General features: G+C 38.9%; 2 protein-coding genes across 2 annotated transcripts in view; one reads left to right on the plus strand and one right to left on the minus strand.

The window, feature by feature from the left end:
* The window catches only part of LOC120534550 (mucin-19-like), a 131,339-nt gene extending 127,505 nt beyond the window's left edge, over nucleotides 1-3,834 (plus strand). Inside the window, exon 51 of the mRNA XM_039762145.1 lies at nucleotides 3,730-3,834. Within this exon, the coding sequence (XP_039618079.1) occupies nucleotides 3,730-3,834 (105 nt within the window). The remainder of the gene's footprint in view (nucleotides 1-3,729) is intronic.
* A 5,148-nt stretch (nucleotides 3,835-8,982) lies between these two features.
* The window catches only part of LOC120534551 (mucin-19-like), a 75,818-nt gene continuing 67,787 nt past the window's right edge, over nucleotides 8,983-17,013 (minus strand). The window contains exons 23-29 of the mRNA XM_039762146.1: nucleotides 16,139-16,243; nucleotides 15,859-16,050; nucleotides 14,731-14,967; nucleotides 14,448-14,604; nucleotides 14,035-14,160; nucleotides 9,163-9,304; nucleotides 8,983-9,010 (exon numbers count right to left, since the gene is read on the minus strand). Coding sequence (XP_039618080.1) covers nucleotides 8,983-9,010; nucleotides 9,163-9,304; nucleotides 14,035-14,160; nucleotides 14,448-14,604; nucleotides 14,731-14,967; nucleotides 15,859-16,050; nucleotides 16,139-16,243 — 987 coding nt within the window. The remainder of the gene's footprint in view (nucleotides 9,011-9,162; nucleotides 9,305-14,034; nucleotides 14,161-14,447; nucleotides 14,605-14,730; nucleotides 14,968-15,858; nucleotides 16,051-16,138; nucleotides 16,244-17,013) is intronic.

Below are 17,013 nucleotides of genomic sequence, written 5' to 3' on the forward strand. Positions count from 1 at the left end.
TAGTGGATTTTGCCAAAAGAATGGACATGGCTGTGGTGAACACGTATGTTAAGAAGAAGGAGGAACATCGGGTCACGTACAAGCATGAAGGAAGATGCACACAGGTAGATTACATCCTATGCAGAAGAGTCAATCTGAAGGAGATTGAAGACTGCAAAGTGGTGACAGGTAAAAGTGTAGTTAAGCAGCATAGGATGATGGTCTGTAGGATGACGTTGGAGATCAAGAAGAGGAAGAAACTGAAGGCAGAGCCAAGAATCAAATGGTGGGAGTTGAAAAAAGGAAGACTGCAAAGTTGAGTTTAGAGAGGTGAGACAGGCACTGGGTGGAAGTGAAGAGTTACCAGACAGTTGGGCAACTACAGCAGATGTAATAAGGGTGACAGCAAGAAGGGTGCTTGGCATGACATCTGGACAGAGGAAGGAGGAAAAGGAAACCTGGTGGTGGAATGGGGAAGTACAGGAGAGTATATAAAGGAAGAGGATGGCAAAGAAAAAGTGGGATAGTCAGAGAGATGCAGAATATAGACAAGACTACAAAGAGATAAGGTGCAAGGTGAAGAGAGGTGGCAAAGGCTAAAGAAATGGCATATGATGAGTTGTATGAGAGGCTGGACACTAAGGAGGGAGAAAAGGACCTGTACCAATTGGCTAGACAGAGGGACCGAGCTGGGAAAAAGGTGTAGCAGGTTAGGGTGATAAAGGATAGATAGGAACGTAGCACGGAGGAGTGTGTTGAGCAGATTGAAAGAGTACTTTGAGAGGCTGATGAATGAAGAGAACAAGAGAGAGAGAAGGTTGGATAATGTGGAGATAGAGAATCAGGAAGTACAACAGATTAGCAAGGAGGAAGTAAGGACAGCTATGCAGAGGATGAAAAATGGAAAGGCTGTTGGTCCAGATGACATATCTGTGGAAGCATGGAGGTGTTCAGGAGAGATGGCAGAGGAGTTATTAACGAGATTGTTTATTGGAATCTTGGAAAGCGAGAGGATGCCTGAGGAGTGGAGAAGAAGTGTACTGGTGCAGATATTTAAGAATAAGGGGGATGTGCAGAACTATAACTGCAGAGGGATGAAATTGATGAGCCACAGCATGAAGTTATGGGAAAGAGTAGTGGAAGCTAGGTTAAGGGAGGTGATGATTAGTTAGCAGCAGTATGGTTTAATGCCAAGAAAGCACACCACAGATGCAGTGTTTGCTCTGAGAGTATTGATGAAGAAGTATAGAGAAGGCCAGAAGGAGCTACATTGCATCTTTGTGGACCTGGAGAAAGCATATGACAGGGTGCCTCGAGTAGAGTTGTGGTATTGTATGACAAAGTCGGGAGTGGCAGAGAAGAAAGAGTGGTACAGGATATGTACAAGGGAAGTGTGACAATTGTGAGGTCTGCAGTAGGAGTGACGGATGAATTCAAGGTTAGGTGAGATTGCATCAGGAATTGATTCTGAGACCTTTCTTATTTGCAATGGTGATGGACAGGTTGACAGACGAGATTAGACAGGAGTCCCCGTGGACAATGATGTTTGCTGATGACATTGTGATCTGTTGCGATAGTAGCAAGCAGGTTGAGGAGACCCTGGAGAGGTGGAGATATGCTCTAGAGAGGAGAGGAATGGTCAGTAGGAATAAGACAGAATACATGTGTGTAAATGAGAAGGAGGTCAGAGGAATGGTGAGGATGCAGGGAGTAGAGTTGGTGAAGGTGTATGAGTTTAAATACTTGGGATCAACAATTCAGAGTAATGGGGATTGTGGAAGAGAGGTGATAAAGAGGGTGCAGGCAGGGAGGAATGGGTAGAGAAGAGTGTCAGGAGTGATTTATGACAGATGGGTATCAGCAAGAGTGAAAGGGAAGGTCTACTAGAGGGGACTGGGCAGTCTAATGGTCTGGAATCCCTACAGATTTTATTTTTTTCTCCAGCCGTCTGGAGTTTTTTTTTTTTTCTTTGGCCATCGGACTTTACTCTTATTCTATGTTAATTAATGTTGACTTATTTTATTTTTCTTACTCTGTCTTTTATTTTTCTATTCTTCATTATGTAAAGCACTTTGAGCTACTTTTTGTATGAAAATGTGCTATATAAATAAATGTTGTTGTTGTTACAGCAGAGATGCCCACAGTTCTTTAGCTTGCAAGCTATTTTTAAAATGACCAGGCCGAAATGATCTACCTACATTAAAAATGTAGGTATAATGTATATACTGAGTATACTTTATACATAAAATATATGTTATTGTACCTTGCATAACTGAATAACCTTCATGGCACAATAACAATTCGATACATTTATGGTCAATACAGTAGTTGGATTTAATAATCTTCATGTGGGAAAAGGCTGACTCGCATAAATAAGTAGAGCCAAATAATGCAGTCAAGGAGCTTTTGAATTCAGCCAAGTAAAAAATGACGGCTGTCCGATTAACTGCGATTTTAGTTCCCTCTCCTTTGTCTTTCTCAGATCGCTTTTCGGAAGGAAGTCAGTTTCATAGTTTTTATGAACAGTTCAAAAGTGTCTTTACACATTTTCCTTCCTTGGAATAGCAAAGATAGATTGACAGATCAGACAAACGCACTTCAATTGTGACATTGTGAGAAAAAAAATTTTCTTCGAATTCCACATCCAGCCTATATACCCTTACCAAACAATTTTTTTAAATCCCTTCTTTAGTCGATATTAATTTGAAGGCTAACTAGATCACAGCCAGAGTTTTGCAGTAGCTCGCGCGTTTGATCGTGTGTGCAGGATGACTAGTGTGTTAGACGAAAAGAGATCTCAGACTGGCCGCCCTGTATGTCAATCAAGTGGCAAATGCCATAGGCGGGATATATAGACTAACATTAAAAAAAAAATTTTTTGACTGCAACGCGATCTACCTGCATTAACTTTGCGATCTACTGGTCGATCACGATTGACGCATTGGGCACCCCTGGTCTACAGGAACGTAGTGAGACTAGCTATGTTATATGGGTTGGAGACGGTGGCACTGACCAGACAGCAGGAGACACAGCTGGAGGTGGCAGACTTAAAGATCTTAAGATTTGCACTGAAGATTTGCACCTTGTGACAAGGATGGACAGGATTAGAAATGAGTACATTAGAGGGTCGGCTCAAGTTGGAAGATTGGGAGACAAAGTCAGAGAGGTGAAATTGCATTGGTTTGGACATGTGCAGAGGAGAGATGCTGGGTATATTGGGAAAAGGATGTTCATGATAGAGCTGCCAGGCAAGAGGAAGGCCTAAGAGAAGGTTTATCAATGTGGTGGGAGAGGACATGCAGGTGGTAGGTGTAACAGAGCAAGATACAGAAGACAGGATAAGATGGAAAAAGTTGATCCACTGTAGCAACAGGAGCGGCCAAAATAAAAAAGAAGATTGATTATGACATATTGTACCCATTCGCATTGCCTTAGTTATACAAAAAAACTCTTAGTCGTGGTACCTACAAGAAGTCAGAGATTATCCTGACCTAGATAGCATGTCGGTTCATTATCAAGTTATTCATATTTGGGACTGACCACAATTTAATGAAACAATTTGCTATATTATCATTTTATATTTAGAGACTATATATTATGACTGATCATTTAACTATTTTAAAAAAGGCCAAAGGTTTTTTTTTGTAGGATAATAGCACTCAAAATGGAACCATATATAATCTCAAAGTAACACGTAACTAATAACAGCAAATATTATGCTTAAATTCATGTTTGTAAATTTAAAAATAGTTTTCAGTACAGTATTACTGTTTTCATTTAGAGGATGAAACTGACAGTATTTTTGCATCTATTCAGCTAGAAGAAGTATTGGTTTCAGCTATGTACCCAAACTAGTGGAAATATTATTACAATAAAAATTTATAACAGGTTTATTATTAAAGTGAATTCATATCTGTGTGATTTACCAGTGGAGGGAAATTTGGAGAGGGGATATGGGCAGGTTTTGTAATGACCCTAGACAATGCTTTCTATTTATATTTCAAATGGCCACTCATGTACTTGGTAAATAAGCATGAAAAAAGACAGCATTCTTTGGCACAAAATGAGTTTTATTCACAAACTGACTGCTGACGGTGTATATGCAGAATAAGAAGAAGTATTTGATTTCAGTCTGTAACAGCCAGTGTAAAGTTTTGCAATCTGTAAAAGATATTGCTGAAGGGGTATAAACAGACACACAAATGCTGGTGAATCATGTGTTCCTGGTATCTTGTTGTCACTATAATTGTTTGTTATTCAGTCTCAAACACACTTGTTTTGTTATACCTTTCCTCTGCTTCTATCGCGCACGCACACATACATTCATACGTGAAAACATCACTATTTGAAAACGCTATGCCATTTGAACATGAGTTTAGCTGCAGCTAAAGTCACTTGACTAAAGTCACATGAATTGTCATTTGAACATTTATTTTTTTTTTTGATCTTGCCTGTACTCCGCATTATGGTGCTTGAAACTGAAAAATGTAGACATAGCAGAGTACAGGCAAGATAAAAAAAAAAAAAACACGTTCAAATGACAACTCATGTGACTTTAGTCAAGTGACTTTAGCTGCAGGTGGAAGTTCCAATTACCTTATGGTGCCAAGCAGATTTGTGTCACGGTGCAGCAGTCTATTAGCTAGCAAAAGCGCTGTGAAGAAGCTGTCTATTGTTACGGTTCTGCCTTTGTCTAGAAACATCTCCATAAGCTTTATGACCGCAGACTTAAAGTCTTTGCTTTGGGTTGTAACTCAAAACACAACTCTCAACAAAATGGTACCAGACATCCAAAATCACAGCAAATCTGTCGTTTTTCACACATTCTGCATGGGTGTCTTTGTTGTCAATGCGCAAATGCTGCAAGGTAGTCTGATAGCGGTCGCGGGGCATTGTATCTTTGATTGCTGCTTCCACAAATAGTTCTGAGCAGGCATCAGCGACAGCACCAACTGTGGTCATTGGTGGTCTTGTGAAAAGAATGGAGATAAATGCCATCAACTGGGAGAGGGAGAGGCAAGTTCATTGTACCACGTGAACATCACTGACAGAATAAAACTGAATAATAAAAAAAAACAAGCGTTAACTTTTACAAGTATCCATAATTTATACAGGGTGTTACAGACTCAAATCAAATGTATGTTTTTATTATAGTAATAATAACAGCAGCTCAATACTCAGAGCTCCAAGATTTGAACCTGGTATGCTTGGGTTATAAGAGAGCAGTTCTTACCTCTGCCCCATTCAAGAATACATATAAACTTCCTATCAATTGACATTTGAGCTTAGGTTTTTAACTGCTTGTCAGCAACATGTAAATCAAATGTTTTTTTTTTTTGTTCTTGAATAAAAGCGCACATTTATTTGACATTTGGACTAAAGTCTTTACTCATTATATACTTCATGCCATTATTTGTATAACATGGAAAAAGTTTGCTTTAGGTATGTGTTCAGCATTTCTTGCCTCTCATTTCCTTTCATCCTGCATTTACCCAGATCTTTGTAGACATGGAACACACATGAAATGCATGTATTCCAAATAATGATATACTGTATTATTTACCTTATACAACTCCAGGCACCTGACATGCAGATAAGGAGCCTTGGCTTGTGCATGGAAGAACGTTTTGCCCAAGTTGAGCTCTGTCATAGCAGGCTGCTGGCTGCTTCTGCTGATCGACTCATTTACTTAACAGAAGACACTGATGGAGAGGTGCGAAGGAATTTAAGGTGGGCCTGGATTAAGAGTTTTTCACAGGCTTCAGGGATTCTAGTGTTAAGTAAAAAGAGTATCTATATATATAATTCACTAAGGCAAGACAACCATGAAAAGCACGCTGGAAGGGGCGTGGATTCACTAAGCCGCTGACAAGTGAGACACCTATGGCGCACGCAGGAAGGAGCCACGCCCACCAACTCCAAGACCATTGGATATAACGACAACTCGCAGGGCCACGCCCACCAAGTCGGACGCGAGGACACAGAAAAAGTGGTGTCATTTATATTCGTCTGTCGTGGAGGCCACATGCGGTGCAGGTCAGGTTAATGCCATGTTCATGTCATGCACCTCCGAGCTACGTTGACTGTTCATAGAGGCATGTTTCTCGCGGAGATGAATCGCCATATGCAGCGTGTGAAACGGTTTGCGAGGGGTATCTCATGGGATCTTTAAAACAATCATTTACAACTGAGGTTAAAACACAATGAAGTAAGCAGTCTACGAGTTTTCGGTTACAAAGCATGACCGCTTGCACCATAGCAAACTGTTTTACACGCTACATACAGCAATTCGCATCCGCGACAAACATGTGTCTTCTTAGATGCTCCTGCAGGAACACGGAAGACGTTTTCCTGCCCACCAACACTCCTTTTTCACCGGCCCGCATCTACCCTTGCTCTCTACGCATTCACACTGCCTACCCATGTGCCCGGATGCAAAAACTCACCGACCACCCAGTTAGCCCCTTTTGTCTGTGCTAGGAGTACACATGCACGTCTAAGCCACGTTGACTTTTCATTATTCTTTTCGGTTTCGACACCAACCGCGTCCACCATGAAAAACCATGCGAAAGGAACAACAAAGCCCCGCCCACAAACTCTACCCCTCCTCCCACGTGCTCAGGAACGCACCTCAGACCACTGCCCGTCAAATCAAACAGCTCATCAAACACATACTCACTCGCTTTGGTCTGTGCTGCGGTCCAAACCCAGCTTTGAGCCACGTTGACTATTCTTTTGCCCTCCATGGCTGCCGCTTCAAATGTATTTCATGGAAACAACACTTCTTTCAATGTTATAGAAATTCTTGCTTCAGGTAACTGTTTGTTTCTGTCAGTCGGGTTTTTTTGGAGAAATGTCATTGACGAAACTGTTGCTCATAGCAAACTGTTTTACATGCTACATACAGCAATTCGCATCCGCGACAAACATGCGTCTTCTTAGATGCTCCTGCACTGTACACACCCCCCCTCCCGCTGTGGTCGGGTGTCTTGGTGAATTATATATAGAAAGGCAGCCAAAACCGCACAGAGCAATGAAAAGTCTTTGTGAGTCACAGGTAGGGTTACCACTTTTAATACAAACAAATAAGGGACGCATACTGCAGCGGGGGCCACATCCCTTTGGGGCCAAGACACCGGAACGCGCAATTTCATTCTCAAATACGGGACGATTCCGTATTTTAAACGACTGGTGGCAACCCTATCCTCACAGGTGTATCTGGACTGTACAAAGACGACGACTCCAGTGACGAGTTGGAGGTGGGCACTTGAGCAGGCGGTGTATACTGAATGAGAAATCAGCAGACTAGCATGACGGAGGGAGCGGAGTGGATGTCGTCCTCCTCTCCTCCCGTTCCACCCTCCACGCCTGTGCGCCGCACAGACGATTGTGTGTTGGTTCGTTCCGTGCATTGGTTAAAACCCAATGAAGAAAGCAGTCTTTAAAAACCAATAAGCCCTGTGCCTCTGTTTCATTACCGTCTCACCTGATTCACCAATGCAGGCCCCGCAACAGGCGATCCGGCGGCGTCATTCCCATGACCGGCAGCATAACCGGTAACAAAGTATTTGGGTTCGGGGGGGAGTATGGTTACAAAGCTGAAACTTAAAGGAATTGACGGAAGGGCACCACCAGGTGTGGAGCCTTTCGCTTCATTTGACTCAACACAAGAAACCTCACCCGGCCAGGACACGAATAGAGAATTGACAGCTCTTTCTCGATTCTGTGGGTGGTGGTGCATGGCAGTTCTTACTTAGTGGAGCGAATTGGATGCTTATTTCCGAAAACGAACGAGACTCCCGCCTGCTAAATAGTTACACGACCCAACAGCGGTCAGCGTCCAAATTCTTAGAGGAACAAGTGGCTATCAGCCACGTGAGATTGAGCATTAACCGGTCTGTGATGCACTTGTATGTCCGGTACTGCACGCGCGCTACACTGAATGGATCAACGTGTGTCTACCCGGCGTGGGTAAGCCGTTGAACCCCATTTGTGATGGAGACCATGGCTTGCGATTGTTCCCTACGAACGAGAAATTCCCAGTACGTGCGGGTCATACGCTCGCACTGATTACGTTCCTGCCCTTTGTAACCTCATTACTTCCCTCCCTCCCTAGGGTCGGGTGACTTGGTGGATTATATATAAAAAAGCACCCAGAACCACAAAGAACAATGAAAAGTCAACGTGGAAACCGACTGAGGCGGTGTTTGGAAAATTAACAGTCAATGTGACTCACAGGTGCGTGTGGACTGTACACAGACAAAACCGACTCAGGTAGGGAGTTGGGGGCGGGCACATAAGCGGGCAGTGCGTACTGAACGAGCGCCGTTCAACCCCGTCCTTCGCTTTGGAAGGAGAAGGCGCTCCTCCGGTTTTCAGTCACAGACAATTGTATGTTGCTTCGTAGCGTGCATTGTTGCAATGTTACTTTTCTTGGTGGTTTATTAAATTACGGATTTTTCAAATGTTTATTTTTTCCTCTGTGCTTAAAAATCATTTAAAAAGCGGCCTGATTATGCGGCGTATGCTACACCGCAGGTTGGCTAGTCTTTCCTATTTCAAATTGTACCGTAAACAAACATTTTTGTCACCAGATAACTACTTAGAGTTTATTATGAAAAGGATAATTACTTGTCTTGTTATTCAGAGGAAATCCAAGGAAATGCAGTTAATTGTTACTTGATTTAGTGCTGCTCTCATTAATAAATCCTAGATTTTTCCATATGCAAATTAAGCATTTCCTAATTACTAAAATAGGAATTGTTAGGATTCCCATTTGTAGGAGCTGTATTTTTTGTATTTGTTTTGTTTTTGGAATCAGCTTGATAAATGTGTTTCAAATAAATATCTGATTCAAATGGTTCATCATTTTTTTAGAATGTAACCAGTATGAATAACGCTCACTGTGGGTCAGATATCTGTTTCTTATCTCTTGATCTGCATCACAAAATCATTTATCTTTTCTCTTTTTTAAATCAGTACTTTAAAACATGAAAAAAATATTTAACTTGTACCATCATAAAATATGCAGCTAAAATTTAAGAAGGTAAAAAAACTGTTAACTGTTTATATTTAATGGCAATACAAAATGAGTATCACCTTTCAGAACATTGTCTTCCTTCTAGCATAAAAAATGTACATAAAATGTAACGTGAGCTTTACAACATATAACACAGAACTTACCAGATCTCAGTATCCTTTTGAATTTCTTCACCTGGCTGAACAGTAACTCCATTATAATAACAGGTACATCTTTCCAAAGTTGTGCATTTCATTGTGTTTTCATCAAGGTAGGGTGTTTCCTCTTGGCATTTTGCATAGCAGCCTATAACATTCAGTAAGTATTATAATTTACTAGCAAAATACCCGCGCTTCGCAGCGGAGAAGTAGTGTGTTAAAGAAGCAATGAAAAAGAAAAGGAAACATTTTGAAAATAACGTAACATGATTGTCAATGTAATTGTTTTGTCACTGTTGTGAGTGATGAGTGTTGCTGTCATATATATATATATATATATATATATATATATATATATATAAATATAAATATATATATATTTACACACACACACAAACATATATATATACATATCTATACATATACACATATATATACACACACACATATATACATACATATATATCTACATATATATATATACATACATACACACACACATATATAAACATATATATACATATACATACATATCTACATATATACACACACAGCTATTTCAGATCAGTGCAATACGCTGCTTGTTAAAACGGATAACTCCGCTATTACGTGCAAGTCTGCATGGATATTATGAACTATCGTATTTGTTCAAGTTCTATTTAAATTTTAAATAGAAGGAATTTTATTTAGTCGACAGAAATATCTTTGGTAGGAATGGTAAAAACAGACAGGAATATTATTCCTGAATAAATCAACTCAAACCTTAAACAACTTATAATATTTTGCTCTCTATAAAAATATATCCTGTCTAAATTATACAAGTTAGAAATAAAGTAAACATTAAAAGAACAAACATTCAAATTTCTTTACTCTTATGTAATTTTATATTTTATAAAAATAAACTTAGATTTTAAATATCCCAAAAGATTTTGCTCTCCATAAAAATATATCCTGTCAAAATTATACAAATTCAAATATGAACATGCTGCATAACAAAACCTGGAAATATAAATAAAATGTGTTCCTTTCAGCAATAACAAATAAAATCATTCAGTTGTCTTTGCTCATATGTCATTTTAGAGCTGGACGCCTGGCATCTTTTTTTGGCAACAGGTTCGTTTCTGTTTGGTGTGAGGTTCTGTGTTGTGGAGATTCTCAGGATGGATTGCAGGTGCTCATCAGTGAGGCGACTCCTGTGTGCTGTTTTGTTAGTCTTTATCACTGAGAAGAGCTTCTCACACAGATATGTGCTACCAAACATGCACAAGGTTCGAGCCGCATGTAGACGGACTTTTTTTGTTCTTCAAAGTCACCAAAGCGCCGTGCAAACTCAGTGCGCTCAGTTTATCAGCAAAGTGCGTATTTGGGAACACCGTAGTGACGACTTGGTTTAACATTACTTGGTAACAGGTAAAGTGGGGCAAGTGGTTGTGTCTCCCATAAAAGCAGCCTCAATTGAAATCACTTTGTGATTGTGCACGGGTAAAAACGTCCGCTGAAGTGTCAGATTCTTATTTAATTCTTCTGCTTTCTGTATCTTCTGCATTGCATTCAGGTCTTTCAGGTTACCCTGATGTTTTGTTTTATAGTGCCGTCTTAGATTAAATTCTGTAATTACAGCCACAATAGCTCCACAAATGAGACACACGGGTTCAGTAAACATATACTCAGCCTCCCATCGGTTTTTAAAGGCTCTATTTTCAGAATCAACCTTTCTCTTCAGCATCGTGTGAGCTAGCGTTGCATTATGGGATCTGTAGTTTATTGTGTTACCAGCGCTTCATATACCCGGGCTTTAATAACAATAATACAGTATATAAAATGATCTCGGGCGGATATAATTACGCCGGGCGGATGTGGCCTGACCCTTGAGTTTGACACATATGGACTAAATAGAACTTGAAAAGATATATTTTTTCAAATGTGATCGCAATTCAGATAGAGTTGACGCCAGCACTACAGCCTGCATGCCTCAATTAGTCATCCTCCCCTCGCCCTTACTTTTTTACCGTTCATCTAATGAATACACTGAGTATGGCTTTACCAAAACAATCATTGATGGCGAATAAAGTATCCATTATTCAAGTATGTAGATCGGGTTATATATATATACATATATATATACCCGCGTATCGCAGCGGAGAAGTAGTGTGTTAAAAAGCTAGAAAAAGAAAAGGGAACATTTTAAAAATAACGTAACATGACTGTCAATATACAGTATTTGTTTTGTGAGTGTTACTGAGTGTTGCGGTCATCAAGGATTTAATTATCATTATTTCTTTCAATCAGGTTCGTATTTGTAGGATGTGTTGTGTTCAAGTTACATTCCGGGTTTGTCAATCGTTGTAAAGATGACAGGTTTCATTCATCGATTCGTTTCTTACTGCATCAATAAACAGCTCGTCTTCTTCTTTATCTGAGACCTGACACACTGCATGCACGGGTTTTTTTTACACTGTCTTCCTTTAGCGGGACATTGACTTTTTCCAACGTGTGCTTTGTTTCCGCAGCAGTTGGATTTATGAATATGCTTGTATGTATGAGACGCTTCATATTTTTTGCTGCCTTTTCAATTGTGTAATTGGTTTTGTTCAGCTCTTTGGAACTGTTGCTTTTATCTGTGCACTGCGTCAGTTCACGTGAGCCGCTCGGTGTACATGCATCGAAGGTTCCCAGCTGTGCTGGTGCCATCTCCTGCTATGTCCATGGCTGTATTTAATGTTACCTTAGTCCTGGCACTTAAAACTTTCTCTCGCAGTTTCGCTGAGTTTGTGTCAAACACCACCCTGACCATCTCATCTTCCTCTCCATAAGCACAGTCCTTCACCCGTGAATATTTACCCATGGCAGTTTGCTATTGGATTGCCGCTGACGGACGGCCTTATATGGGCAGGCACTAAATTACAAACGCCAGCGCAGCCTGTCTATGAACTTAATTTAAAGTGTAGGTTTACATCATGCTTTGTTTCCGAAGTAGCAGAACTCATGAATATGGTTGTATATGTCACTTTCCGCTTCTTATTGTTTAGCTGCCTTCTCAATTATATAATGCATGTTTTCTTGCGCTTTTTGAGGTCTTCCTGGTTTTCTATGTACTGCGTGATTACGTGGGAGGCGTGATGATGTCACGAAACTCCGCCCCACGGCATTGAAGCTCATCTCCATTACAGTAAATGGAGAAAAACTGCTTCCAGTTATGACCATTACTCGTAGAATTTCGATATAAAACCTGCCCAACTTTTGTAAGGAAGCTGTAAGGAATGAACCTGCCAAATTTCAGCCTTCCACCCACACGGGAAGTTGGAGAATTAGTGATGAGTCAGTGAGTGAGTGAGTGAGTGAGTGGAGAACTGCAGAGAGGTTTATGGATGTAGATGTCCATAGCTTAAATTCTTGTGCTCATTTCATTAGTACTGTAGGTGACTTCAGGCTGAGTGGCTCTTTGTGACGAGTTTAGGGATTTTCATTTGAAGCTGTTGACAGAAAGTTTGTACCTGATTGTTTTTATTGTAGACTCATTGAATACACATTGGTTGGACTGAATGAGTGAGCTGGGCAACTGTGTGTAGTTTTGTGCTTATTTTCCATCTGAGTCTGATCCTACAAAGAGTTTCAGCTGTATGGAAGACTTCTTGTGTGGTACTCTGCTGAACAGAACATACTCCCATTTGGAGAAACAGGGTAGCATAGTGAGGATTTTTTTTTTTACTTCTTTAGTGCCTTCAACACCATACAGCTTAGGGAGAAGCTCCATGCAATGAGAGTTGATTCTACCATTGTGTCCTAGATAATGGACTACTTAACTTTCAGTCCACAGTTTGTGAGGCCTAAGACATGAGTAGCACAGGGGATCCACAGGAAACTGTACTGGCTTTCTGTTTACCCTGTACACCTCAGATATTAGGTATAATACTGGGTCATGTAATGTACAGAATTTTTTTTAATGACACAGCCATTTTTGGTTTTATTAGTGCTGGAGAGAAAATGAATACAGGACACGCATAATGGAATTTGTTAATCTGAGACCTGACACACATGACATGACAAAGGTTTGAATTATTAAGAAAAGGCATTTTAAGTTACTTTATAGCAAAAAAGGGAAAAGCAAAAAACAAATCTTAGTATAAGAAAAATGGCTCAAAGTATTTTTATGAAACATATACATTATACTGTAAATAACAATATATCTCTGCTTGTCACTAAACATGCCCGTCAATCTTTAAGTTCCATGTCAGTATAAGAGAAGGAACAGTGTGGCCTATGCAGGCATAATTAGGCATGTGGAGATATAATGAACACAAATGTGCAAAAAATAAAAATAAGGTAGTCCCACTCTCGATCATAATTAATCTAGACCACTATAATGAAAATTGATGCGAACAGTTAAAAAATAAAACAACATATTTGTTAGAACATAAAAAGAAAGATTATGAAAGATGTGACTTGGAGAAAGGCCAGAACTGAGGTAGGATAGGAGAGATCTGAGTAAGATTGATTCTGTGTACTTTGGAGATGGGTAAGTGAGAAAGCTACCAAGCAGACAGGCAGGGAACAATGTGTGTAGAAAGTCCCAGACGGTTATAAGACTTGTTTATCTTTATCAGATTCCTTCGTTACTTAGATTTTTTTTTTTATCCCTAAATGATGTCCATTGTGTTTTTGTTAAAACAAACGCACAATTGTTATAAGTCTAGATTTTGCTGGTACAGTGCCAAGTACAGAGAGACATTTACAGCAGATATTTAATAAGTCAAAAATGGCATTTGATTTATTCCTATATTATGCTTTAAATTAAAAATCTTTTGAATTCCATGTAAAAAAAAGTGAGAAGCTCTAAAAAGTTTTCAAAAAATGTAACCTAAAAGTGGTCCAACATACCTTCAAGCTTTGCCGAATAGAACTCTTGAACACTGTTACTGCTGCATGTCTTCGCCGCCCGTGTTCCACAAGGTTCATAATGCCAACTACACGTCCCAGGCTCATTGTAGTAATCACAGTAGACCGCTGTAAAGATGTGGTTACTTAATTTTTAAACTCTAAATTGTATATAATTTAATTAATAGGGTTGTATTCATGTGTAAAATTATAAAGGATGCACAGTAATATGGCAAAAATCTTAAAATGTATTTTAAATAAAGTGATATTTCATTCAGATTTTGTTAGCTAAAAGCAGTTTGTTAATAAAAATGATATTATTATATAATATACACACATTATATGTATTATTCTAATGTTGTCCATTTTTATAAAAAATATGTTTATCATTCTTTAGGCATCAGTGCTATACATACGGCAGAGGTCAGGTGTTCTCCATTTTACGCAGACTTCAGCTTCATTGCAAGCCTCTGCATATGCAGCCACAGCAGTACAAAAACCTAGGAATCTTCCTTCCATTTCACATACACATGACTCTTGTACACACACATCATAGTAAGGCTGAGGATCCACCTGAATTCAACAGGAATTTGTTTTATATGTTTTTGTAAAACCTAAAGTTAGATTTGTAAGTTAAATTACAGAATTAAACAGGCCACAAAAAGCTAAGAAGTATGGTAAAATGTTAACAGTTTTCACCTTTTTATGACACGCTTGAAAGACTGTATCTTTAATGATGCCACACCTTCGCTGGGCCCAGGCTGTACAGTACCAGTGTTTTTCACAAGGAAATGTTTGGTTTAGAGTGTCAGAACATTGTTTAACTTTCCAGCTATTGCCAAATTCCAAGGTATTCGTCACCACAGAGTTCCATCTAGTCTGAAGTTCATTTATAGAGTTTCCATCAAAATTTCCACACAGGCCGCAAACTTTATTCTGCAGATAAGATAAACGATCAGTATATTTTTGTGAGTATTGCCTGTAATGTCATTACTTAAGTTACTATTTGAAAAACAGACAGGTAGCAATTACTTTTTACAAACTTACAGTCTTTGTCTACAAAGAAATCTATTTCAATGGTAACATATCTCATGTGCTATGAAAGACCTCTTCTTAGCCCACATCTCTCTTCAGTGTTTAAATGCAACACAAAACTGCTTCTTTTTTAAGATTTTTTTGCATAAATTCATTAACAAACAAATAATGCTGAAGCTTTGACTGCTTATTTAAAATGATTTTTTTGGGATCATGTATATTGTAGACTTCAAATTTTAGACTATATGTTCCTACACCAGTACAAATACAAATTGCCTTGTACCTGCCTTTGCTGCATCCTCCATATGAATCGATGAATTAAAACTCAGTTCATGGTGCTTGGGAGCACTAATTTTGTTTAGAACATTTTTGTATATGTTTGAACGTTAAAAGCAATAATGCTTTCCTATTGTTACAATTACACACATTAAAGAAAAATGCACTTTTCTCTTTTTAGTGCAGCATATGAGTTGTCTTGTGAATAAGTGGTTGCCAGGGTGACACTAGACAAGAACATCAGCCAGCAAAGGCCCAGATGAAGACAGAGAGAGTGAGAGAGAGAACCATGTGCTGCCAATAGCAAAATTAGAAAAAAAAACCAAAAACATTTTATTCTAAAGCTAGAATATGCTGCTTCTCCCTGCATCACTGCAATGGGAAGGACAAGTACTGAAAAAGTATTGTGATATGGATGTGAAATATTCTTAAACTCATCATACATAACAAAAAAAATTAAATTCTGATGTAAATTTATTAATTACTTTTGAACAGCATCACAAAAGTGTAACATACCTTCCACTTGGATGTCAGCAAAACAGTGACACGTGTGTGTTTGTCCCATAGCAATGTTATTCCATTGGAGACTGTGATAATCAGGTATAATCCAACTGTGTGAACAGCGTAATAGATATCTGTTTCTGTACTCTGGTCCAGATCAGTTGTCTTTTCTGTCAGTTTCAAATCTCTCAGTTCTAGTTCTTTATTCTGTGCAATTATAAATATTCATAACATTTGTTTTAAGATTTCATTTTTAGAAACTAAATTGAACACATACTGATAAACCATATTTCACCTGGAATGAAATTTTCACTGCTCTTGAACATGTAAGTGCTTCTTCACAGCAGGGAACACTTTCAGTTGTTATCCGGAATGAGCCTTTTGATTTGCCACAATAGTCCTTTAATAAAATAAAACATTTTTATGTTGAAATATTGTAAATCATGGTATAAATATAACATTCAATAGTCTGGAGAGACCTACACAGATGGTGGTACACAGACCTCTCAGTATATCTGCCAATGCACATTTCTTCAACAACAACAACAGTCATGTGAGTCAACTACTGATTCTCTGCTCGTAAAGTTTGGTTTCAATGAAGAAGAAAGCTAAAGGTAACGTCTCTTTACACAAGGCCATTTAATAACCTTGACTTGGTTGCATTAATTACTTTATTGGGAATTAACCATACCAAATAATTATCCTCATGCAATGCTGCAATGTCTACTTCCTTTAGAAAGATAATGTTTTGAATTTTTTTATCTGTGTGAAGTAATAGAATATGATAAGTAAATTCATCAGTCACTTAATTTTTCTTTCACATGTAAAACAGAAAACAAAAACTGCATCCCCTTGTTGTCACCTACAACCCATATCTTGAAGTACTTAAAAACGTTATAAAAGAACTTCAGCCAATACTAAATAAAGATGAAACACTGAGAGATGTTGTCCTAGAACGTCCCCTCCTGCCATACAGAAAACCACCAAACCTGCAGCAACTGATTGTCTGAAGCTCCCTGAGTGAACCAACAGATAATGATACATCTCCCTGCCTACAGAAAAGTAAAATGTGTGCTCACATTTATAAAACAGATTGTGTAGTTATATCATCTAATGTGGTCTACCTAATTCTTTGTATGAAATGTCCCAATACTGCACTGTATGTGGGAG

This window comes from Polypterus senegalus, chromosome 8 (assembly GCF_016835505.1).
Source record: "Polypterus senegalus isolate Bchr_013 chromosome 8, ASM1683550v1, whole genome shotgun sequence".
Lineage (NCBI taxonomy): Eukaryota > Metazoa > Chordata > Cladistia > Polypteriformes > Polypteridae > Polypterus > Polypterus senegalus.